The following is a 24,462-nucleotide window of genomic DNA, read 5'->3' on the forward strand; positions in this document are numbered from 1 at the left end:
TCTCTGGCCCCTTTTGGCTTCATTATTCTCACTTGTAGATGATTCCAAATCTGTGAAAGTTAACTGGACAGCACGTTGAGTTCTATTAGCTCAGAGCTGCCGCTGCCCCCAGGTACAAGCTCTTTAAAATGATTCATCAGGAGGAACCTTATACCGAAGTTACTGGGTCACCATCAGTCAAAATTGCATTAGAGGAATGGAATTAGAAACTCTCAAGGGCTAAAGGTTGCATCTATAACGGGTTCTTCCATTTCCCTGATGTCTTTCATTCAATGACACTTCAATAGAAAGTTAATTGAAATAGAAAACCAAGTACAAAACCAAAAAGAAAAGAAAAAAGACTTCATAAGAGGTTTAGGCATATTCTACACTTTGATTAAGCATAGATTTAGAAGTCACAGGCAAAACAAAAACTTTGTTTGAAAACCATTAAGGCAATGATACATCTAAAATCTTCCTGTGTCTAAGAAAGATTCAAAGTACCCAACATGGGGAGCATTCGTTCAGCATATAAGGTAGTTCAGAGTCCTTAGATCATATAGGAGATTTTGGGTATAGGTGGATTGGTGATTGGGTGTACTAGGTTTTAAGCAGCTGTAAAGTAATTGACAGCCATAGACTCCTAGAGTGTCAGAACTTGGTGGAGCCTTTGGGATTGTCCTGAGGAAATATTTCACAGGACTAGAGGTCCAGGGCTCAGAACAATTGGGCCTGGCTTAGAACTCAGGCCTCTTGTTGCTTATTTCTAATACTGTCTGCAGTAATTGCTCAGACTGTCACAAAGCTGGCCATAATATAGGGAGGGAAACATATCCACAAATCATTGCTGTGTGATGGGAGAATCGCAGAGGTATTATAGAGCCACAGCCTTTTCTTTGAGTTAAGAGCCCACTGATTAGAGTTATGAGTCATTTTTCTTATGTAGCCTACACCCATAATGTTATTTCCAATTTCAGCTATTTAAAGCAGAGTTCGTATTTAGACATTCTTCAAGCACAGGAATGCAGAATCCGACTAGATTTTTGCTACCTCTGAGTTGTCTACGACCATGGCTTTTTTTTTTTTTTTTTTTTAGCAACTCGCTGTTATCAAATCTTTCCTAAGAATTCAATTTCGTTTTCAGAGAAATAACGCTTTTCACACTCATAATTAGACAATTTACATAATATTTACTTAGCATGTTTAATTGCAACAACAAGACCTGGCATAAACAGGTTTGGAGGCAACCTCAACTCATTCTTGCTAAACACACAGGCAGATGGGCAGAAACGGGCGTGTGCAGACCTCCCGGCTTCCTTCTGCGTGCCTTGTGCATCCGTCAATATAAAAACAGTTCTGGAAAAGGAGCTAGGTGTTGGCCGCAGACCCTCGCTGTACTGCACTGCATTCCCTCCCTTTATGGACCCAGGAAAGAGAGAGAGGTGACCGGGTCAAGTCTTACAGTAATGACAGCCCTCTCTCAAATGCACGAATAGTATTTTCTAGGATAGTGTTCTTACCTGGATTGCTTTGAACAGTACGTCCCTGGTCTGTCTAGGAGTGGCAGGGCTTTTTCGTCCATTTGGGCTGCTATAATCCGCCATGGACTCGGAGGCTTAGAAGTAGCCCTTTTATTTCTCACCGTTCTGGAGGCTGGGAGGCCTGAGAGGCACCAACAGAGTGGGTGTCTGCTGAGGGCCCACTTCCTAGTTCATAGACTTCTTGCTGTGTCCTCATACGGCAGCAGACAAGAAAGCCCTCTGGGTCTCTTTGATAAGGGCACTCATCTCATTCACGAGCGCCCCACCCTCATGAACTGGTCACCTCCAAAAGGCCCCACCTTCACATCCCATCGGTGATTAGGTTTCAACATAGAAATTTGGGGGGGTACACAAATATTCAGTCTCTAGCATATGGTAAATAAAGGTGATCATTGGATGTATGGGGCATGGCTCCCTGGACAGTAGCACATAAACTTTGTAACTGTTGGAGGATAAAATAGAGATGGTTCGTGGCTGACACGGCTCCCTTTAGGGTAAGTGACAATGGATGCATACCTTGGAGATGCCTGTGTGTTGTACCTGGCCCAGAGCACTTTTCAGTGTGGCAAGGAATGCGGGCATGACATCGGCAGCCCTGGCTTTGTTTTGCTTTACCTGTGCCTCATGACTACCTGACGTTAGGTAGGAACTCTGATTCTTGTGGGTCTGGCCCTCTGTGCTATCTCAGTTGCCTCATCCAGTGCATTGGTTAGGGCTAGTTCAATGAAGAGAGCCTCTGCTGTATGTTCAAAATACAACGGGAAAAGGATAAAAATGAGCGGTTTTTCCATGTCTCAGGTTTCTGAGAAAACTTTGAGAGAACCCAGACATGTAGTAGACGTTACAGGAAGTAAAATAGTAATAGCAGCTGGTGGTCAGAACAAAGTTACTCCTCTGTGAGTTTAGCCAAAACCAATGAGAAACCAGGATCCAGGAAAGAGAGAGAGAGAGAGAGAAGCAGACCCAAAGACAGACACAGACAGAATGAGGATGGACTGGCCGCAGGCTGCTGGTCAGAGGTGGTCCAGATCAAGGTCACCCGGCCCCTCAGTGATAAAAGTGAACTCTCCTCTCGTTGACTGTAATTGACTCTGTACATCGATTGTTGCGATGGGGTAATTTCAGCTGCTCTCTGGGAGACAGGCTACACTGAGCATAAGTAGCTGTCCAAGTTTGTAAGTCAGGGAAAGGACAGCATCTGCAATCAGCTTGTCCCTGGTCCACTAGTAGAAAATGGAAAGTGGGAAGTAATGTTCAAAAACTCATGGGCAACAAATCACAGTCAGAGGCTACACAAGGCGTATAAACAGACAGGAGTCGAACAGGCCCTGTGTTTGTACAAACACTGTTATTTATTGTTCCACTAAAGCCTACTTTATCCTACAAAAGGTTTCAGGCAACTTATAAGAAAAGATACCATAATTTATGTACAAGGGTTATTGGATCCTGCGCTGTTTTTAAAGTTGAGCTCTGAGCTTCCTGGCAGCCAAAGTGAAAAGTCTATTCGGTCAGTTAGAGGATTCTTGCTTCAAGAGAATATATATATATATATATATATATATATATATATATATATATATATATGTGTGTGTGTGTGTGTGTGTGTGTGTGTGTGTGTGTGTGTATTAGCTTGGTGCAAAAGTAATTGCGGTTTTTGCAATTATTTTTAACCTTTTAAACCACAATTATTTTTGCACCAACCTAATAGTTTTGAATGGAGTTTCTCACCTGGGACTTCCTAAAAGGAATATTGATCGAGTGCTACAATGAACAATGTTCTCAGCGACATCCCTACAATAAATGCAATGGAGAGTTTTATGAAGCTCTTCTGTTCAGTGTCCTTCGGGGGAAGCTGGAGGCCAGACATGGGACTTCAACACAAGCCCAGGCCGTGTGGCTGAAACACACAGCTTTGTGCGATTCCCTCACTGGCCTTCAAACTGGCATTCATCACTGTGACACCTCTACTGGGCTTTTGGCAAGACCCGAATAGCAAGACCCGATATTTCAGGGTCAATGTCTTGTGACAAAAGGAAGAAGCGTTTGGCAAGCTATAGTACACATTAATTGAAATAGTAATAATTTTGAGTAAGAAAAGAGAACAGGAAGCTGCTGCCATCTTAAATCCCTAAACCCCTGGGCCACCGGAACCTGTCGGTTTAATGCAGTTCTCCTGCTCTACCCAAGATGAGCATTTTTTTTCCCTCTTTTGATGACTCTGAAATGTTATTCTGACATAGCCGCCGCGCAGCCAGATGCCTTCCCCAACCCGTCCATTTTCAAGCAGTTTCGAGCCCTAAATAAGTAAAGAATGTCATCCCAGGCCTACTTTTCCTCACCGCTCGCTACAAAATCGGTGACCTTTTCCAGATCAAATCTGCGACAACAGCTTTTTTATGCAGCCAGTTCACCTGGGACAGACGTGTCAGAGGTGCCACCAGTCCCTTTCCTGGGGACCTCCGGACCACAGATTTCTGTTCATCTGCCACTCTTTCTTCTGTCCCTGGCATTCCTCTGAGCAAGGGAAAATTTCCTTAGTCCTCAAATGTCACCTCGGCAAAGCTTTTCCAGCTCCCCCCATCTTCTCTAGTAGTTCCCCCGTTCCCATCACTCGCTAGCCCTTCCTCTACGTCACTTTTCATTTTTTCTCTTTGTGGTCTAGCTTCCCCACTAGAGTGAATGTGCCAATGAGACAGAGACTTTTGTTTCTTGGCTTTGTTCTTGTTGTTTATGACTCAGAGCCCAGAACAGTGCCTGGCACATAACCGGCACATAAATAACTGTTGGATGAATGAATGAGTAGATGAATGAACAACGGATGGATGGACGAGCAAAGTTAGACTGGAATGCAGCCTCTGACATCCTGTTAAAAATAACTTCTTAGTGGTCCTCTACACACACGTGCATTTCCCTTCTTCCTCTCTCCCACCACTGCCCACCCGTCTCTGTGACTTTGCCAGATCAAATGGTTTTCTACCTTGATCTGGGAAACCTCCCTTTAGTCTCCATCAGAAAAGGTATCAAAACTACTAAAAGACAAGGTCTTATGCATTGTTATTATTGGTGATTTAATACCCTGCCAGGAGCCGGCGACTAGCTGACTTATAAAGTGTGTTGCCCTTGGTTTGCCAAGAGAGGACTCTCTCTCCAAAGAAGACAGCGGTGAGCTGGCTTAGAGAGGGTAGCTTCGCTAGCAGAACCACCATCTGCTTTACCCCAGCGGTTTATGTGTCATGCTTGCTGTTCAGTGTTAAGTGAGAAAAGTCTGCCGTCAGGGTCTGCAGGAAGCCGGGGTCCGTCCGTATACCATTCCAGAGATTAATTTCAGCAGCTTTCATTTCCAAGGTGCTATTAAGTGGTAGGAAGCACAATTTTGTTAAGAAACAAGGGTTCTGGCCTCTACTCAGCTGTAATCTTGAGACTATTATCTCCCCTCACTGTGACTCACTTCCATCTGTTACACCTGGAAAAGGTTGGACTATCATGTTTCCCCGAAAATGAGACCTAGCTGCACAATCAGCCGTAATGCGTCTTTTGGAGCAAAAATTAATGGAAGACCCGGTCTTATATTACATTATATTATATTATGTTACATTACACTATATTATATATTATACCCGGTCTTATAGTAAAATAAGACCAGGTCTTACATTAATTTTTGCTCCAAAAGATGCATTCGAGCTGATTGTCCGGCTAAGTCTTATTTTCGGTGGAACATGGTATGTATCCAAGGTCCTTCCAAGAGTTTCCTTATTAGAACAAAAGGTGTTCTTATCATTAAGGAAATTCCAGTGATTTTAGGAACTGTGTGCCAGGAACCAGGGACAAACATGAAGTATCTTTGTGTCACACCACAGGCCTAATCCTTGTCACGCTTCCCACTGTCAGGTTTGACACACACCGTTTCCCCTGCCTTGAATTAACCTGCATTTCCTCAGACCCTCCTTGGCTGACATTCCCTTTTGTGGACGCTGTGGTCACTCGGGACCGCTCCCTCTCAGCCCGTGCAGTCACACATCCACATTTGTTACCATGATGGTTCACTGACCCCACCCAATGTTATGGGCTGAATTGTGTCTCCCAACATTCAGATGTTGACGTCCAAACCTTAATACCTGAGAATGTGACTGTATTTGGTGATGGAGTCTTTGAGAGAGTTAATCACGGTCAAATGGGGTCATTATGATGGGTGCTAATCGGATACGACTGGTGTCCTTGTAAGAAGGAGATGAGGCCACAGAGGGAAGACCATGTAAGGACACAGGGAGAAGACGGCCATCCACAAGCCAAGGAGAGAGGCCTCAGAAGAAACAAACCTGCTGAAACCTCCATCTCAGATTTCCAGCCTCCAGAACTGTGAGAATATGTATTTCGGAGTTTGAAGCCACCCAGTCTGTGGTCCTTGGTACAGCAGCCCTAGCAGACTAATTCCTACAAGGTGTAAGCTCCAGTGAGGGCAGAGACCGTCTCAGGAATCACCCATCCTGGCACCCCCACAGCCCAGCATGCAGCTTGACGCTCATTGGTATCCAGTAAATACTTGTTGAATGGATGAGTGACTTATGTCACAGGGATGACAGAGATTTTGGAAACATGGAAGTTTCATCAACCCTGTACTGAGTACTCCCAGGCCAGTGATCCTTTAGCCTTTTAGTACCTGTGTTTTGAGTTCTTTTTCCCTGTCTTTCCTCGTTGAATGAGCATTACTTCATCTGCCCCAGGACCAGACTTAATAATACAGAGAGATTTTGTGATTAAGCTTCCTGACACCTCTCAGCTTTGCAGGGGCCTCTACTGGGAACTTCCACCTTCTGAACTGTTTCAGAGAGAATCAAGTTTGGTCAACGTCTGGTCTCTGCATAGTTTCAGTGAGTAATAATGCTATGACCTAAGAAATCCTAAAAGGGGGGTAAAAAAAGTAATATTAGGTTGGTGCAAAAGTAATCGCGGTTTAAAAGGTTAAAAATAATGGCAAAAACCGCAATGGCTTTTGCACCAACCTAATAGCTAATTAAGACCCAGAAATGTTTGGTAATAATAATTATACTTAAAGTTGAACAGATTTTTACATTTACATTTCATGTCCCTCTTAAAACAACCTTATGAGGAAAACAGGGTGAATTTTAGTATCATCTATTTTAAAGAAATGAAAACTGACCCTCAAAAAATCAAGTCGTGTGGGCTCAGATGGCACAGTTCATAATTGGAAAAGCCAGAATTTAAATGTTGTCCTTAGCTTCCTGCAAACACGTGCTTTTTTCTTTTTTTTTTTTTTTTTTTTTTTTCATCCCCGGTAGAAAAACTTATTAGACGATTGCTCCCAGGCACTGTTATTAGAGGTTCAAAGGGGTGTGTGTGAGTGAAGTAGCTGAAAGATGCCAATAAATTGTGTTTTTAGAGACACATCCAGAAGTCCACGGATGGGGTTGTAGCTGGACCCAGGCCAGCTCTTCTCCCTAGCAGAGGTCTCGTCTGAGAGGTGACGGTAGCGAGTGTCCTGGGAGTGATGTGATAAAAACAGCCTTGGAAGAGAGCCCAGCACCTGGTTCTGCGTTCCTTTTTGGTTTTTCCTATTTCCAAAGACCAAAGATCACGGCAAGAAGCAGAGAGAAATCATTATTTAAGACTGAGCAGGAGTTTTTAAACCGTAAATTAAATTAATGTGGGCCTACTCGGAGCTGACGGCGGGCAGCGGGGGTGGGGGTGGGGGGGGAAGGTGTTGTTTGTGCATCTCAGCAGATGGAATTGTTATCTGGACCTTTATTGGATTGCAGAGCATTTTTTGAGTCTCACGCATTTTTTTTCTGTTCTCCCTACATGCCCCTGGGTAGGATGTGCTCTCAGCTCAGTGCCCTGGGATTAGTGGTCAAGGAAATTAGACTCAGCACCTTGATGGGGACCAGAGGACTCTGCAGTGTCCTGGACCCCTGCCTGCAGCCCCAGGTGGCCCTGCAAGCAGGAACAGGAGGGCTGGTCACATATGCCTTGACCAGCCTTTCTGCCCATCCTCTCATGTCCTTGGGAGCCTTGTCCACACGGTACCAGTGACAGCCCTTCCCCTGGGGAGAGAAAGGCTTTTGCACATTTTTCCTAACCATGAGTCTAGGTGTGAAAACATGGGTTTTTGCAACAGAGAGACTTGAACCCAAGCCCCAGCTCTTTGGTTCCCAGCCATTTGTCCTCGACAAGTGACTTTCCGTCTCTAAACCTCAGTTTCCTTTCCAGAAGCTAGAGCTCAGCAGAGTGCCCACCTCGTGGGGTTGTTGTAAGGCAGTCTGCGACGACGCATGGAAGACACGTCGTCCAGTGCTTGGGCAAAGTGCTTGGAAAGAGGTGACATAGGAAATTTCTGTGAGTGCCGGGATCGTGTCTCATGAAACCGAAGAATGGAGGCAGGGACCAAGGAGAGATGAGGAGTTGTAAAAGAGGATAGTTTATTTAAAGCAAAGGGTTGCAGCTCCCGAGCAGAAGTGGGTTCTGACTTTGTGCCCCGTGACTGAGGCAAGGGCTCTTATTTTTGTACCTTCCCCTGCTTGCTTGGAGAAGGGAGCTGGCACCTTCTAATGGAATTTGTGTCAGGTTTCTTCTGTTTGCCCATCCTGAAGGGATTAACGAGAAATAACCCATTTTTATCCATTTCTATCTATCAGATCTGTTCTATTTGTCCAGCCAAAAGGGATTTACGAGATAACTTCTTAATCTCAAGGCTCCATTACATTGTGTCCTGGAGTGAAAGTCTTATCTCAGAATCTGGAGTTTCCAGCTATGGCTATCTTTTGTTTATTCTACCAAGGACCTTCCTGTCTTCTTAACAACATGTTAACTAACCTGTGTCAGAGGGGGCTGCCCTCAGAAAAGTAGGTGCCTGTCAAGGGCAGGCATGCCCATACACACGCAGCATACGTAGCTGCAGAATGTGTGGGGGCAGTTCAGCATGAGGACGATATGAAGAAAATTCGGTGTTGGCTTAGAATAAAGAGATCTCACAGTCAGTTTGGAAGGGACCTTTAAGGGCATCAGATCCAGCCTTCTACTTGGTGCAGAACCGCACACCACAGCATGCCTGCTAGGTGACCGCCCACTCCCAAGGTCCCAACTCTGCTGTGCATCAGAATTAATGGGGCTGTCCTTTGCAAAGAAATCCCCAGACCTGACCCTGAGAGAATCTGCTTCAGTGCGGTTCGGGGTGGGGCCTGGGAGACATTAGCCAAGCTCTCTGTAGAGCATACATGCAGAAGGCAGGAACTGGCTCTGTCTTCTTCACTGCTGTGTTTCTAGCAGTTGGCACAGCCTCGTGCCCAGTGGGGACTCGGTGAATTCCTGTTGGAGGAAGGCTGACTCACACAGCCTCTTCCAGAGCCATTCCTGTGCTTAGACGCTTCTCCCCAGGAAAGCAGCTCATCTCCCTTTGAACTCGAATGGTTGCTTATGTGCTGGCTTATAATAAGCAAAATCTGTCTTCCTTCCATCTTCATTCATTCAGCCTAATTCTACCTTCTAGAGTGACACAGATTCTAATTCTCCTTAGAAGGGATAATCCCTCAGTTGGGCAGGTCAACAAGGACAGAGTATTTATCTCCAAATGAAATCAGGGCTGGCAGAACATGAATCAACTTCCTTCCTCCAGTCACTGAAACAAAATGATTGGCAAAAGAACCTTTTCAGCCAGAGCACAGGGATTCCATCTCAAGGGTACGCAGTCAACCCTGGGTAAGCTTGGAGAAGCTTGCACGTGGAAGAAATCCCCAAAGGTAGCGTCAGTCATGGAATCCCAGCTTCTTCACAGACGGTATGTTCCTACACACCTCACCCCCTTTCTCTGGGCTTCACCTGTGAAAATAGGTGGCTCCAGAGCGATCACGAACATCTTGGCAGCTCTCATGAACTTCTGTGAAACATGCACCGTTCAGAAACAATCCCTCTCAACCCATTCAGGGCTGTTTAAATACCTTTTTGTGTTGCATCTCCTCAGGGAATGTTTCATTCTTCTGCACCCACTAACCAGAGGCATTGGTGGAGCAATTCTTTCAGGATGTTTTGTAAATGGTAACCTAATGCTATATGTTTTCCTTATTATAGCCATCCTGCCCTCAGACATGCACAGAATGGTATGACTATTCAAGACTTTGCTATTTTAAATTAGCTTATTAGAATAAATGTGAGGCTGGAAGGGCATCGTTGTTTTGTCTGCTGATACTCAGAACGGCCCCTGGTGATAACACTGTCTTGTTCACCTGCTGGGATAAGGTGAACTCACAGCTGGTTTGAGAGGCAGTGGTGATTGGCAGTCTCGCTCTGTGCACCCAGGACCTTTTCTGGGCATGGGAAAAAGGAGACTGTACTGGAAGCATCCGTGATCAGAGCTGGAGCCCCTTCTCCTGGTGTTTACCTGGAGAGGTTAACGCATCCACTCCCACCCCAGTCTGAAAGAGTCCGCCAGTTCCAGGTGGGCTAGGATGGTGAGTTTTAGATAATATTTATTTGTCATTAAATCATCCATTCATTTATCCGTCCATCATCCAGTCACACTGTACTGGGCCTCAAGAGCATTAAGGTTTTTAATCAAGGAAGCAAAATTCTCTGCTTTCACTTTAAAAATATGTCTCTTGCTGGGCAAGATGAATGGCAAGGGGGCTTACCTGGGGGAAAGGTGACCAAGTACGAATCTGCCAAGGTAACTGTGGGGACAGAGCCAGGAGAGCAGTTTCCAGGCTCTCGGCTTCATGTGGAAAGTGCTGGCTCGGGTAGTAGATGGCCATCAGCTATAACTAGTTGGCCATCAGCTGTTACCAGTTAGCTGTTGGCCACGAATATAACTGCCAGTGGCTATGCTAGCAAGCGGAGAGGAAAACAAGTGGGGTTGGTTGGTTGGCAGAGAAGCGGACTGCGGATTGCGGGTCGGATAGTGTGGCTCCTGCGGCTTCTGCGGCCCCTACTTCCTATGTCTCCAGCCCAGCCGCCAGCGAGACTATAGTGGTATGACTCCCCTACCTATGGCTCCGTGGGTATTCCTGTTTGGCCATCCTGCGTTCTTGTGCGGGGAGCGGGACCAGAGACCCTGCATGACAGTGACCTAGAAAAGAGACATGATGTGGACGTGGTAGAGCAAGGGAGGGGGGAGAACTTGATAAACAGTCAGTAAAATCTGTAGGATTTGGTTATAGCGAACGTGTGGAGAATGAAGAGAGGGAGGTGACATAATTGATTCAGAGGTTCTAGCATCGGTGACAAGTTAGATCTTGGTGCTACCAACGAATAGAGTAGGCCAGGCTCAGCTCATTATTTATGGGAGAAGGTGATGGATTTGGTCCTGGTCAGTTTGAGTTAAAGGTCACTGTGAAACAGCCAAGTGAAGATGGGGAGCAGCGCTGGAAAGTCATCTCAGCTGGGGATGGAGATGGGTGCTTATCTTCCTACTCGTGGTGTTTGAAGCCATTAGAGTAGCTCCAGTAGAGAAAATGTAAAGCAAGAGGAAGAGGGGGCCAAGGACGGGAGTTGGGGAGCCCCAGCGTTGAAGGGGAGGCAGGGAGAGAATGTTCAGAGGGAGGAAAACAAGAGACTGGTGTCACAGAAGCTAAAGGGCTCAGAAAGGTCCAGTGGGGTGGGGACAAGGGCCAGCAGGGAAGGGTTGGTGGCAAAATGGCAGTCGCTGCAGCTCGTGTCAGCACGCAGGGAGATTCAGACGTTATGAGTAATGACTGGCTAAAAGGAGCAAGAGAAATGCCTTCAGTTGGACAGCTACCACGAGCCAGGTGCTTTCCATATAGTGTCTTTTTGTTTTTTTAATTTATTGGGGCGACAATTGTTAGTAAAATTACATAGATTTCAGGTGTACAATTCTGTATTACATCATCTATAAATCCCATTGTGTGTTCACCACCCAGAGTCAGTTCTCCTTCCATCACCATATATTTGATCCCCCTTACCCTCATCTCCCACCCCCCATCCCCCTTACCCTCTGGTAACCACTAAACTATAGTATCTTATTTGATCGGCACATCCCTTCTTGGAGGCAGGAGGTACATTGTATTCTTGCCCGCTTAGGATACGGAACTTGAGGCTCAGAGAAGTGGTGCCCTGGTCCAGCCGTATGGAGCTGGGGCTAGGGCCCTCTTTTGTCTGGATTAAAAACGCTTCGTCTCTCTAATCTACCCTTTGTCTCTCTAATCCTCATACCTGGGGGTGGGGTAAGGGACTGCCCAGCGTGCCCCTCCCACGCCCCTGTGCCACAGGCAAGCAGCACCAGTCTCTGTTCCTGGGGCTTCAGCTTCTGAACAACAGGAGCCCTGCCTGGAGCCCAAGCTGGGGCAGGCGGGAGGAGGGGAGTTCCCAGCCTGGAGCCATCCGTCTGCTGGCTGGTGACACTGACACCAGGGCCCCAGCAGAATAGCAAGCTTGTTGGCTCTTGTCTGGCTGTTAGTGGTGATGTATGAATAAGCAAAGAAGACAGCTTCATTTTCATAAGTTAACTTGTGCCTAGAGTAAGGAATACAGGCAACAGTGCACTTAATCATAACCACAGGGCCAGCACAGAAAACAATGACAAAGCCTTTTCTGTTAGTCACGGTGTTTTATTATAATAACTCCTAAGAAGATGAGACAGTCGGTGCGGAATGCTGAGATGCTGAGGGAGGCAGCACACAGGCAACCCCTCTCATCTCCCCAGGAGGAATCCCCTGGGATATTACCTCCTAATGGGATGTCAGGCCAAGGATGTGTTTGCATCATCAAGGTGAAGGATTTAGACTTGGACCTTTGCGGACCCGGCTGCAGTGTAGATGCCACCTGGCTGATGGGCTGGGGTTGGCCGAGCTGTAAAAGATGACCTGTCTCATGCACTGTGACTGGGGCCCCAGGGGACACACTCTCTGCTTAGAAGGGTGTTATAGGACAGCACCATTGCTAGAAAAGGTTTGGGGGAAGCTTGGGAATTGGGAGGTCCGTGTGGAAGGGGCAGAGGTGGCCTGCAATGCAGGAGGGGATATGGTAGATGGCTCCACCAGAGACGCTGACCTTCCTCCACAGAATCAATTATAACCTGCCCCCCACTCCTCTGGCTTATCAGTGTCTCTGTCACTGCAAGTAGTACCACACTGCTTCTGAACTGTTTATCTGTCTTCTCCTCTCGCTCTGCCTCTAGGGCAAGGACTATATTTTATTTGTCTTTGATTCCTTAGTATTTTGTGTGGTGTCTGACACAAAGCAAACTCTCAATCGATATTCAACTGAACCAAAGTCTGGGCAGAGTGAACATCATGTCAGCTAAGGAGATGGCCGAGACTGCGGACGCCAGAAATCCAAGTAGATGGGACAGACTACAGGACCGAGGAATTCTGGGTGTAATGATAACAGCAAATACCTACTAAACATTTTACTGTTTTGTAGACATTGACAGTGGTAATGTTTGAATAAGCAAAGAACACAGCTTTATTTTCACAAATGAACTTGTGCCTAGAGGGGGAAAAAAATAATTCTGATGCATGTACTACTTATTAACTCCATTTTACAAATGAATAAAGACACAGGCACAGAAAGGTTGGGTAACTTGTCCAAAGTCACACAGCTAATAAGTGGAGGAGCTGGGATTTGAACCTGAGTAATCTGGTGCAGGCATTCATTTTTTTCACCACTTATTTAAGAAGTGTAACTCTGGACGCCACCCCTGAATTCTGCTGGTTTATGAGCTTGATTTAGACACCAGAGGAGGTTATTGAGTGCTAGTGACCCCACAAGTGAACCTTGTCCCTGACTAAGGCGGGGACAGAGCTTTCAGACCAGAATCTGTAATTCTCAAACTCTAATGTACACTTCAATGACCCGGGGATTTTTTTTAAGTGCAGGTTACTAGACTCAGTGGCCAGAATTCTTATTTAGAAGTGCTGGGGTCCCAGGGAATTAGATATGATATTAGTCCCTCATCCCCATATACTGAACTGATTTAGAGATAAGATAAAGGAATGAGAGCAAAACGTCACCTTATTTTACTGAGAAAAGTTAAATTGGCAGACTTGGCCCCTCAGGGGAGGGATGGGAGAGGGATAAACTACCAGTAATCTGTTCTCTCTGAAACTCAGCAGTCAGGTAACTCGTCCCTGGCCCATGGGGACAGAGAAAGGGTTAGGGCAAGAAGCCTGGAAATCTCTCCTAGAAACCAGACCCATAGAGGGAAGCTGCCTCCTGGGGGAAGCTGCCTCCTGGTCACAATTCACTTTCAGGTTGAGGCCCTGCACTTCTAATGAGAACCCAGGTGTTTGCGAAGCCAATTACCCTCAGACCCCACTTAGAGACACAGTTCTAAAATGACCCAGTTGTTGTGCTAGATGACCTCCAAAGAAAACTACAGGCATGGGCTTGCTCTCTTTCAGAAGCTTACGACTTGGATGATGATATTTAAAAATAGCTATCACTTTATATAGTGCTTAGTATGTGCCGGCCCTAGTTCTAAGCACTTAATACATATGAAGTCATTGAAACACACACAATAGCCATTAGAGTTAGATACTGAGCAGAGAGAGGTTAAGTAATTTTCTCAAGGCTACGCAGCCAGAAAGTGGCAGAGTCAGGAACTGGAACCAGGTGGTGTGACTCCAGTCTGCTCTCTACCTCTGGCTGCACTGGGCACATGGTTCCTGGTGCACGGAAGCTCTGGTGCTGGTGGCGGCAGGTGGGGGCTGGGGTTTACACTGAGCTCAGGATTCACAAGGCCAGGTGCAAAACCCAGCTACCATTTTAATCGTCAACTGAACAGTTAATGAATCCACCTTAAAAAAGCAAAAAGAAGTCTTAGTGGTGGTTTACTATTTTGCTTTCTCACCCAGTGGATATTAGTTTTCTTAACCTTAAAGACAACTGGCTTAGCATGAAAGGGCTATGGACCACCAGCATGAGAAATGCAGCTCAAGTGCTAACTGAGAGAAGGGCAATTTGGATATTTTCCTTTGTGATAACGTGAGTTAAGGTGAACCGTGCAAAGGACTCCTCTGGAGATGAAGACCTGAGTTCAGGCCTTCGGTAGAGCATCGGATGTAAGAGTTGTTTTCGGGGCTGCCACCCCATCTCTGCAGTTTTTCATGCAGGTGAGGAAGATGCCAGCGTGCTAAGAGCTGAGTGTGGAATGTATTCATGTTGGTAAATGGGGAGAAGGTGAAATGCTTTGTACCTTCAGAAAAGTGGGGACATTCATACGCTAACATCGGTGGTCTCCAAATCGGGAGAGATTTACCCACCAGACATCATTTATTGAGCGGACATTGATTAGTGTTCATTGTGTTGTTAGCTACTACGCATCCCTTGCCCTTGGACCTAATGTAGGAGATGGGTACTTACAGATGAGGGGCCGGCCGTGCCTGGGTATCACCCACTCTGTCCTCTAGAGGGCGTAAGTCAGCTCATGTCGCCCATCTCATGTGCAGTGATGCTAAAGTGATCATTTAGATGTCGGGGTATTTAGGGTGACCTCCTGCTAAACATGGTCCCAAAAGGATGCCCCGTGGGGATTAGCAGGGGGCAAAGGCAATTCCCACCGAGCAAGAGCCATCAGAACAAGACACAGTGGTAAGGATGCAAGCAACAAAACTACCTATGCATGTGTCAGGAGTTAAGTGTAATAGAGAATCCATCTGAAGAAGTTGAGGCAGAAGATAACTCATGGAGTGCCAGCATACAGACTTTGGACTTTCAGATAGTTGAAGATTACCTTACCTGAAATGCAGATGGCCACCCTACATTCAATGCAAGATCGTTCCCCTTTTGTCATTTCTGAGCTCATGACACCCTACATCATGCCCCCCCCCAAAAAAAAACAAGTGGTAGCACCAACCTGAGGTCAATAGTAATTATAAACCAGCCTCGCCAAGGACTCCACATCCCCTTTGCTGTATAATGAGGTCACAGCTTCAGGACTTGGCATACAGCTTTCTCAGCTGAAGGCACCATGCTTTTCAGAGCTATTATAATTGTTTTGCACGAACGTCCCAGGCTTTGTTGCATGTGGAATTGATTGGCTCTTCCACTTCCTGAGTTGGTGATATGTTTTTCTGGGAGATTCTACAAGTTTTGGATGTGATCGTCCACAGTGACAAAGTGGGTGGTAGTATTTTTCCCATGTCTCTAATTTATGTATTTGTGCTGGGGTGTTGATTTAGATAGGAACTCGATAAATTGATCAAATAAATTATACCAAACCCACACAGCATCGTTTCAGGGAGCTGTCATCACCCAAGGAGGTTCTCTGTCACCCAGTATGCTGTTCTAGAAGAACCGCTGTGTTTTCTTTGGGTCAGAAAGGTCTTTATTTCTCAAATTGGCCAACAATAGAAGGGTTTGAGCTCCAGAAGGCATCGGTTGGCTGTGGAAGACAGTGATTATTAGTTGTGTGACCTTTAACATATTATTTACACTTTCTAAGCTTCAGTTTCTCTTTTCTATAAAATGTAGATTTATCATTTCTATCTTAAACCTTTGTCCTAAAGGTAAGTAATAATGCATTGAGACAGTGGAAAGATCTGGGTGTCAGACAAATAGAGAATTATATGCTGGCTCCATCAGTCGCTGTGCAAATTACAGTCCTGTGTGAGCCTCAATGTCCTAGTCTGTAAAATGGGATTGATAATAATTCCAAGAGAATACTGTCTGCGTGGCATGATAGCGCTATCTAGTGGAAGGCAATTGGATCTGATACCTGATCTACCCTATTTAGAAGGCCCAGAGATTTGCTCTGGGGACAGAGAAGCAATTGTTCTCTACAAGGTACTCCTGAGTTGATATGGTGCTGACATGATGTTTGTCAACACAAGATAAAGTGACTCTGAGAGTAAAAACACTGTGAGAATGTGGCCAAAAGATGGTTCTTCTCTGTGGGTTCCCATCTCATTAAACAAGGGTCATTTCTTCCTCTCTGATCTGAGAAAACTGTCTCAGCTCACGTCTAGAAAGCCAGTAAATTACTCTACTATGGGAATATTAGAACCGGAACACTTGAAGAAGAGTATGTCAGCCAATAAATATATGTTGCGAGTGGTAAGGAAGGGATGGATGGATGCATGGATGGATGGATGGTTTGGGATTCTGGCTTTATCACAGATTAACTGGGTGAACTTGGGCAAGTTAGCTAACTACTCTGGGCGGCCTTCATTTCTTCTCCATTAAATGGGGATAATAAAAACAGATGGGCTGCCTAAGTGTGACGATTAAATATGTTAATACCATTTAAGCACCTAAGTCAGAGCCTGGCACTTAATAAAAGCTCCAAATAATGAAAGCTGTGGTTAGGATTTGCCGTGACGCTGTCTCCTCTTCAGTATTCACCGACCCACACTGGCTGCTTTTAAGACCTTTGCATTCTCTGTACTTCACAGGTCAGCAGGTTTTGGGCTTGGTAGAGAACCAGAGTGACTGGTACCTTGGAAACCTGTGGAAGAATCACCGCCCTTGGCCTGCTCTTGGAAGAGGCTACAACACAGGTAAGTCATGACGGGGGCCGGGTGGGATGGGGGTTACAAAGGGCGATGTGAGGACCCAGGCTCCTTCCTCTGGGAGAAGAGGTAAGCCAAAGCTGGGAGAAGGCCATCTGGTGGGATGAGTTCTGCAGGGGACGGTATAGGCAGTTCACCTTCCAGTTCTTTCTTAGTGCTGCAGCTACAGGCAAAGTAGCTGTTGGATGCTGGCAGTCAGGGGCGGTCTCACCACAAAGCCACTCTCCTGACTGACCTTCCCATCAGAGTATGAGTATCGCCTGTGGGCCCCTTGGCTCCGTTAATATAGACTAGAGACCATTCTCTAGTGACAAAGAACCCCAATATTCCAGTTTCTTAACACAACAGAAATTTATTTTCCTCACACTCCGCGTCCAGTTTAGGCGTGCCAGGACCTGCGCTCACCGTAGGCATTCAGGATTCGTTGGGATGCATACTTCCCTGTCTAGGGAGGAAAGTAACAGACATCCATCCTATTGACTCTGAATGTTTCTGATCAGAAGTGACATGGTTTTTGCTTATATTTCATTGGCTAATGTATGTCATGTGACTATGCCTACCTTCAGGGGTTGTAGGCAAATGTAACCTGACCATGTGCCAGTAAGGAAAAAAGGGAGAAATATTTGGTAATGGGTGCTTAGGAGAGCCCCAGAGCCCTTAAACACCATGCGCCTAAAATCAAGTCTATTATTCCACCTTGCTGTAACCCCAAACTTGTGTCTCTTCTTTCTGTGTCCGTTAGTAGTATCATTCATTCACTCATTCATTCATTGTTCACCTCCTGTCCGTTGAATGCTTCCTGTGTACTAGGCCCCAGGCTAAGTGGGCCAGACACAGCCTGTGTGTGACCGCAGGAGCATAAACAGGGAGCCAGAGCAGCCCCTCTCCATAGGCTCAGGTCCTGCCAGGGTCCTATCTCTGAGATGCCTCTGGATCTTTCTGCCTCTTCCCCTTCATCCTCTTTGCCACTGCTTTGGTACCCTGTTCTCAGAGGATGCAGACCCGTGATCTGGGTCAGGACTAGAACGTGGAGCTCAGGGAACAGGAGGGTGGGTCAGACCAAGAAGTGCTGGGTGGGACCCAGCGTCTGAGACCAGCTGTACTGGGTTGGTGCCAGTGTCTTCAGGGGATGGCGCCACCTGAAGGAGACAGGGAACACCTGTCCTGGAGGCTATAGTGGGGGACAGGGCCAAAGAGTCAACCTGGGAGCTGAGGGTCAGATTCCAGAGAGGTCAGGGCCCCGGAGGCCAAAGGAAAAAGGATGAGAGTCAAGCTTCCAGAGGGAAGAGTTCAGAGGTGGGTCAGAGGAGGGTCAACGCGGGACCAGGACAAGGAAAGAAAGGTCCAGGGTCAGTGTCCTGAGCGGCCACAGGTGGCAGTTAGGGAGCCCTGTCCTGAAGGCCATGCTTTGACATGGGGGCCGTTCCTTTGCCGCCATTTGCCAGAGCAGCGAGGTGCTCTCGCTCTAATTTTGTTCCTGTACCTCCTGTCAGGCTTTATCATCTGCAGAGGTGACCAGTGAAGAAATCCAAGCACCTGCGCTTCCCACACCTGCGGGAGGCTCTCCTGCTGTGCTAGGCATTAACCCTTGAGTTGTGGGATGGGGGGGAATGCTAAGGAGTCCCTGAGGGGCCGAGGTGGGGAAGGGGGCCGATGGGTCTTCGGGCAGCAGCTCTCTATTAGCCGGTTTGGAAGTATTCAGGATTTTGATAATGGTGGGGGGGGAGTGCCTCTGCATACCAGCTGAGTACTGGCTGGGCACTGTGCCTCTGCTTCCTAGGCGTTAAGCTCATTTGCTCCTCACACTCACCCCAGGAGGCAGGTGCTATTCTTATCTCCGTTTTATACACAGGAAGCTAACGCTTAGAGAGTTTACTGATAAGGAAGGGCCTGTGGTGCTAACTACTAACCTAACCTTCCTAGCTTAAACTTTAGTAGCTTCAGGATCAAGAATCGTTTTTAAAACACCGTGAACCCCAGACTCTGCCCTTGACGGGTCTCGCAGGGGCGTTGCCCTGGATTCTGCCCTATAAGGAGCCCCCAGGATGTCTAATTTAAGGGTCGGCTCTGGCAGAACGTGGCTCTGTGCTTCCCCTCCCAGCACACCTTCCCGGGGGCCGTCTTCTCAGTGCTTGGAGACTGGACCCTTGAGGAGCCCACAGTGGGCTAGTGCGAGGGTGCCCTGTGCTTTCCTGCTGTGAGTAGATGATGAGCCCCAGCTAGCCTTTGCTGCCCAGGTTCCCAGCCCGTCCCTCCAGGCCTTTGTAAAGCTGGAGAGACCCATGTTTGTCGCTGGCAGCAGGGACATCAGAGCAAAGCCCTGGCATGTGTGTCGTTTCCATCTTCCGGAACATAGAATAATAGGAAATGTCACGTGGAGATAAACTGCAGTACCTCGAGGACACGACGTCTGGGTCACGACTATCTGCGTAAAACAAAAACCATCGGTCATCAATGGGGGTTTGCAGGGAGAAGAAAAATGTAGCCCGCTGGGGGATTTATTATGACAGAAATGACGTGTCCTCTCCCGCCCCTCCTCGTTTGCCTCAGAATGTGAGGTCAGGAGACATACAAGTGTCTAAACCACTTTTAGCGCCTACTTGATATGCCCAGGCAATGAGTTACTTCCTTTCTAGCTGATCCAGACAGGACAGAGCAGATGGTAAAAAGCTCTGTTAGAAGTGATGTGTCCATTTCAATAAGCCAGTGACAGCAAGCAGTCGTTAGGAAAGGATTTATATGCGACATCGAAATGCATTGGCTTTCGTCACGGGGATTTGTTCTTTTAACGCTAAGGATTGTGCCTCCTATCGGTGGATGTGTCATCCAGACATTTAGGTTCTCATGGAAATTGAGCCCAGAATCCCATCTCAAGCCTCCAGAAAAAGGAGCTCCAGCAAAGCCCTGTGTGAGCCTCCAGCTTGTATGGGGAAACTGAGGCAATTCAGCTGTTTTGTCTCTGTGAGTTTGGCCAGGTGGCTTGCCCTACTTGAGCCTTAGTTTTCTCCCCATAAAATAGGACAATAACAGCACCTAGTGTGTGAGCATTGACCAGATAACTTGGGTAATGAGTCTAGCCTAGTATCTGGCACAAAATAGGTACTCAGTAAATCTTCATCTGTGTCCTCTTGCATTTTTCTGCCATTTGCTGTATCAGGGAAAGGGTCCACCTGCTTTAAAAATGGTGGTTACGTGACTGGCTGAGGTTTGCTAAGGACTCCTGAGCACTCGAGGCAGAAAGAACCACTACGTTTTTTGCTATTCCATAATTTTAATGCAATCACCCAGCAGTTTTTCTCCTCTCTCAATGACCTGGAAAAAGGTTAACTTTTCATATTATTTCAGGAAAAGAAAATGATGATTTTTAGTTCATATGTCAGCTTCCTGACTGTGTTTTACTTGGAAAATCCCCAGAAAAAGCATGAGATGTTTGAGGTGGAAGATCTGTCTCCAAGACCTGACTCTCGCTTTTCTCCTTGGTGCCTTTTGGAAAGCTCCCCAGGGCTCGCTGAGCCTGAGGTGCCCTGTAAACTGCGTATGATGATTCCACCCTACGCCCTCTGTACTACCAGCTATAAGGGCTGGTAAATCAAAGTGCTTTCGGAAGGTGGTTGTCGTTTTTATTTTCCCCCCTGACCACAGCCTCGCTGAGTAAGTATTTTTGAGTAATTTTGATTCAGCCACATTTATGGAGTTCAGCTGCATTCCCCAGACACGATTCCAGGTACCTTACCATGCATTATCTTTGCTAATTCATAGAATTACGTATCTCATAGATTGACATTCCCCTTGAAAGAGCCAGCCAGCTTCCCCCTTCCTTTTTGTTTTCCTTTCCAAGTCAGCTTGCACAAACCCACAGCTTACCTTACAAGGTTAGAGACGGATCTGTCTACCATCTCCCATTCACCCCCCGTATTCTTTTTAGAGCAGTTTACAACTCAATCCATCCTCAGAGAGCTGCTAAACCACAGCCAGCAGCTGCGATGACCCAGCAGATCCCAGCCCAGGGCATTTGCCTTACTGTTCAGGTGGCAAACAGGGCAACTCCTGCATCCTTGCACAGAGATGGGCTCCTTCCTGACTGTTCTGTCTGGTCATCATGTCCTAGGTGTAAGAAACTGTCATCCATTCAGCCTTCAGCTGTCTGTAGGACTTAAAAAAAAAAAGGTTTATTACAGGATCATTAAGATTCAACCCACTTCAGTTCTTGTGCTGACAGTGACTATCTTACAAACAAACTTGGGAAAGGAGAGCTAAAAGTAGCAGGTGACTGGAGAGTGAGGTTAGGCAAAGTAGAACCAAGAGGGCAGGTATACAGAAAGGTTTGTTTGTGTAGGATCCCAAAGGTTACTCCAGGAGAAGGTGGGTCCTCCCCCAGATGAAGGACATAATATTAACTAGAGCATGTGCTTTAAGAAACAATTTAAAAATAAAATGTATCCTGTTCCTTTCAGTCCCCCAAGTAGGCCAGAGACAGGCAGATGGAGACCTGGCTCTCTAGGGAGGGAGGCGTCATTTCTCTAGGAATCCTTGTTCACAGAACTACAGAATTAGAACATTCAAGGACTGACTCACCTCTGAGGCTGGAGCAAACTCTGGAGTGGGAAGAAGTGGAAGGCGACACATGGCAAAGTCGGACACCACAGTGGATTCCATGGTGGGAATTCAAAAGCAGCAAACACTTGACAACTTGCCAAGGAACTGTTAAACAAATAACTTTAGTGAGACAACTAGAAGTGTGGGATATAAGTCTACCCTTCACTCTGCCTCTGCCATCCACCATTCTTCGGGCCTAGACATGTGCATTCATTTCTCTGAACCCCACCACCACCACCACCACCACCACCACCACCTGTTGGCTCAAGAACTATCATGTCATGCTCTGAAGAAATGTGAGTGGATGATTTCTGTCTGTAATAACTGCATCTAGAGAAACTAGATTTAAATGTAGTTCATTCATTCATTCATTCATTCAGCACATGTCCCTGATTTTTAAAGAATGAATGATACCAAGAACCTTCCTCCAAGGAGATTATAGTCTGGTAGAGGAGAGTTTGCAGATCTACAAATAAATTTGTAGATATGCCCCTAGCATGATTGAGATTTATAGAGTTGAATATCAGCCTGCATTAACCCTGGATCAGCATTTTCTAGACTTAATTCCAGAAGACATTGCAGGAGACATTAATATGTGTTTAGACGGTGTGGAAGATAAGGTTGAAAAATCTGCATACTGTATTCCTCCCTTGGAGATTCAAATGGCATGTTGACGTAGTAGAGACCCTGAGAACTCCTGAGAACTCCCGAAGTAGAGAAAGCTGGTAAACCCAGCAGCATCGCCCACTCTTAACTTGATCTAGAACTTTGAAAACAAGTTTGGAAAAAACTGCCCCTAGACCAAGTCTGGCATCAGGGAGTACCTCTTTTGGGGCTCTGTATCCCAGGCTCTTGCTGGCACAGGAGTGTTTGAATGGAGTTTGTAGAATAATCCCACTGAAAGATGCTTGTCATCTAAGCATGGTGCATGACACCACACAATAGAAATGTCTACTCTATTTTGTACGATGGGTTCTCATTCATCTTCCTCCGTAAGGACGTAGACACCATAGCACAACACCTTCTTAGCCAACATCCTGTGTGTCATTGCATGTCTGAAGCCAGTCACCAGCCAGCAGCCCTCCAAAACCTTCCTTCCCTGTGGAGCAGTGCTAAGTGAGATGGCCTCTGGACCGTCTGCCACCCTGATTGGTTAACCACCTCTGGGTAGCTCCAGTTTCTCTTTCTGAGGGTGACACTGACCTGAACGATACACTCTGGACGTTAGTTAACGATCAGAGGTTTGTGTTTTCACCTGGGCACTCCCTCCCACTTTTCTGAATCAGAACGCTTGTTTAAAATGTCAGCTTTCATGCCCCAACCCAGGGAGGTGACTCTGAATTTCTACAGAGATCAGGGCAGGTAACTTGTTTTAAACATGTTCCCTCTATGCTTCTGATGCGTACCAATGTGTGAGAACCAGCCTCCTAGTACACATTGTTATTGCCATTTGCACATCAAGCTCAAGTTGAACTTGAGTTCAACTTGAAAGCTCCATGAATGACTATTCAGCCAAAGGTTCCCCATTCTGTGCTTCTGTAGTAGATTTATTGAGCCTAAAGCACAGACTTTATATTTATCTCTGGTGAGTTTTATATGATTTAGGCCAACATTTGTGTCACGTTATTTGACCTCATTTTAGTTCTCAACTTAGAGTCACCCACAAAAATAATGAAAATGCCTTCTGTTCATTCAGCCAGTGGCCATGCCCCATTTTTGTAACACTTGTTTTGAATGCCTCCTTTATAATCCTGGAATAAAATTCAGAGATTACCGGTCTACAAATATAATTTCAAGAAAATCAATATAGTGCCCTGACTGTAATAGAAAGAAGAAATAAAAGGAAATTAATCTACTATATAATAATATTGACTTCAGCATATAATTGCTCAGGCTTGGCAATCAGACAACCTGACGAAGTAGTCAGGTGCTTCTGTACCTGTGTTCAGGACAGAATGATCTTCTGTGGGAACGCTGCCGATGCTCAATGGTACCAATGGCATCCAGGTAACCCACATCCGTGAGTGGTCTTGGCCATCTATGAGAGGTTTTTCCAAACTCGTGAATGGCTCTTTGTAAAGTATCAGGTAATAGGAAATACCACCTTCCCTTGATTTGTACTCCCAAGTTCAGTGTCTATTTAAAAAAGTGCAGAAAAAGCACTTGGCGTTTTTTGGTAAGTAGTGTTAGTTTCAGGCTTAGCTAGTTGTAACAGTTACATACAATTCTAAACAGAAATGTTCAGGGGGACCTATGTGGGATGCGGGAATATTCTCCGTTGTGTTAGACTGTCCTGAGAAGGGATACTGTCCCCTTTGAGAGTCATGAGTGCAAAGCATTACAGATGTTCCAAAGGCCGACTCAAATGCAAAGCCATGATATCCTCAAGGTCGCCCCCGAGGTTGGTGTCAGTGAACAAGAGAACGCTCCCTGCTCTGAGTATTCAGGCAGCTGGAGTCTACGTAGCGGTGCTGCCATCCAGCCACTTCTCTCCACTTAAGCTTCATCGGGGTTCAGTCACGTTACCCAGAACTTGTCCACTTCATATCCTGAACCAGACTCTCCTTCGGACTTAGTTCCCCCTCGTGGGTTCCCATGGACTACATCTGCTCCCTCCTCCACCTGATAACCCCTTAGAAATCTACATGAAAGAGTCTCCTCTCCCATGGTCTTCCCACCCCTGGCTCACTGCACGTTACTGATTCTCTGAACCTCAGTTTATTCATATATGAAATGGGGTCAGTTGTAGTACCTACCTCACAAAGGATGGTCGTGGGAAGTAAATGAGATAAGAATGTAAATTTCATATGATGAGACAGATTGAGTATGTATAATAATTAGTGTTCAGTGAATGTAGTCGTTGCCGCCTGTTG

At 46.2% G+C, this 24,462-nt stretch overlaps 1 protein-coding gene across 4 annotated transcripts in view; it reads left to right on the forward strand.

Moving 5' to 3' along the window:
• The window catches only part of LARGE1 (LARGE xylosyl- and glucuronyltransferase 1), a 489,591-nt gene that overhangs the window by 366,533 nt on the left and 98,596 nt on the right, over nt 1-24,462 (forward strand). For all 4 annotated transcript variants that reach the window (XM_019728420.3, XM_019728419.3, XM_019728416.3 and 1 more), the window contains exon 7: nt 16,877-16,981. In XM_019728420.3, the coding sequence (XP_019583979.1) occupies nt 16,877-16,981 (105 nt within the window). The remainder of the gene's footprint in view (nt 1-16,876; nt 16,982-24,462) is intronic.

The sequence above is a fragment of the Rhinolophus sinicus genome, chromosome 1 (assembly GCF_057876585.1).
Source record: "Rhinolophus sinicus isolate RSI-liver-muscle chromosome 1, RSI-T2T, whole genome shotgun sequence".
Taxonomy (NCBI): domain Eukaryota; kingdom Metazoa; phylum Chordata; class Mammalia; order Chiroptera; family Rhinolophidae; genus Rhinolophus; species Rhinolophus sinicus.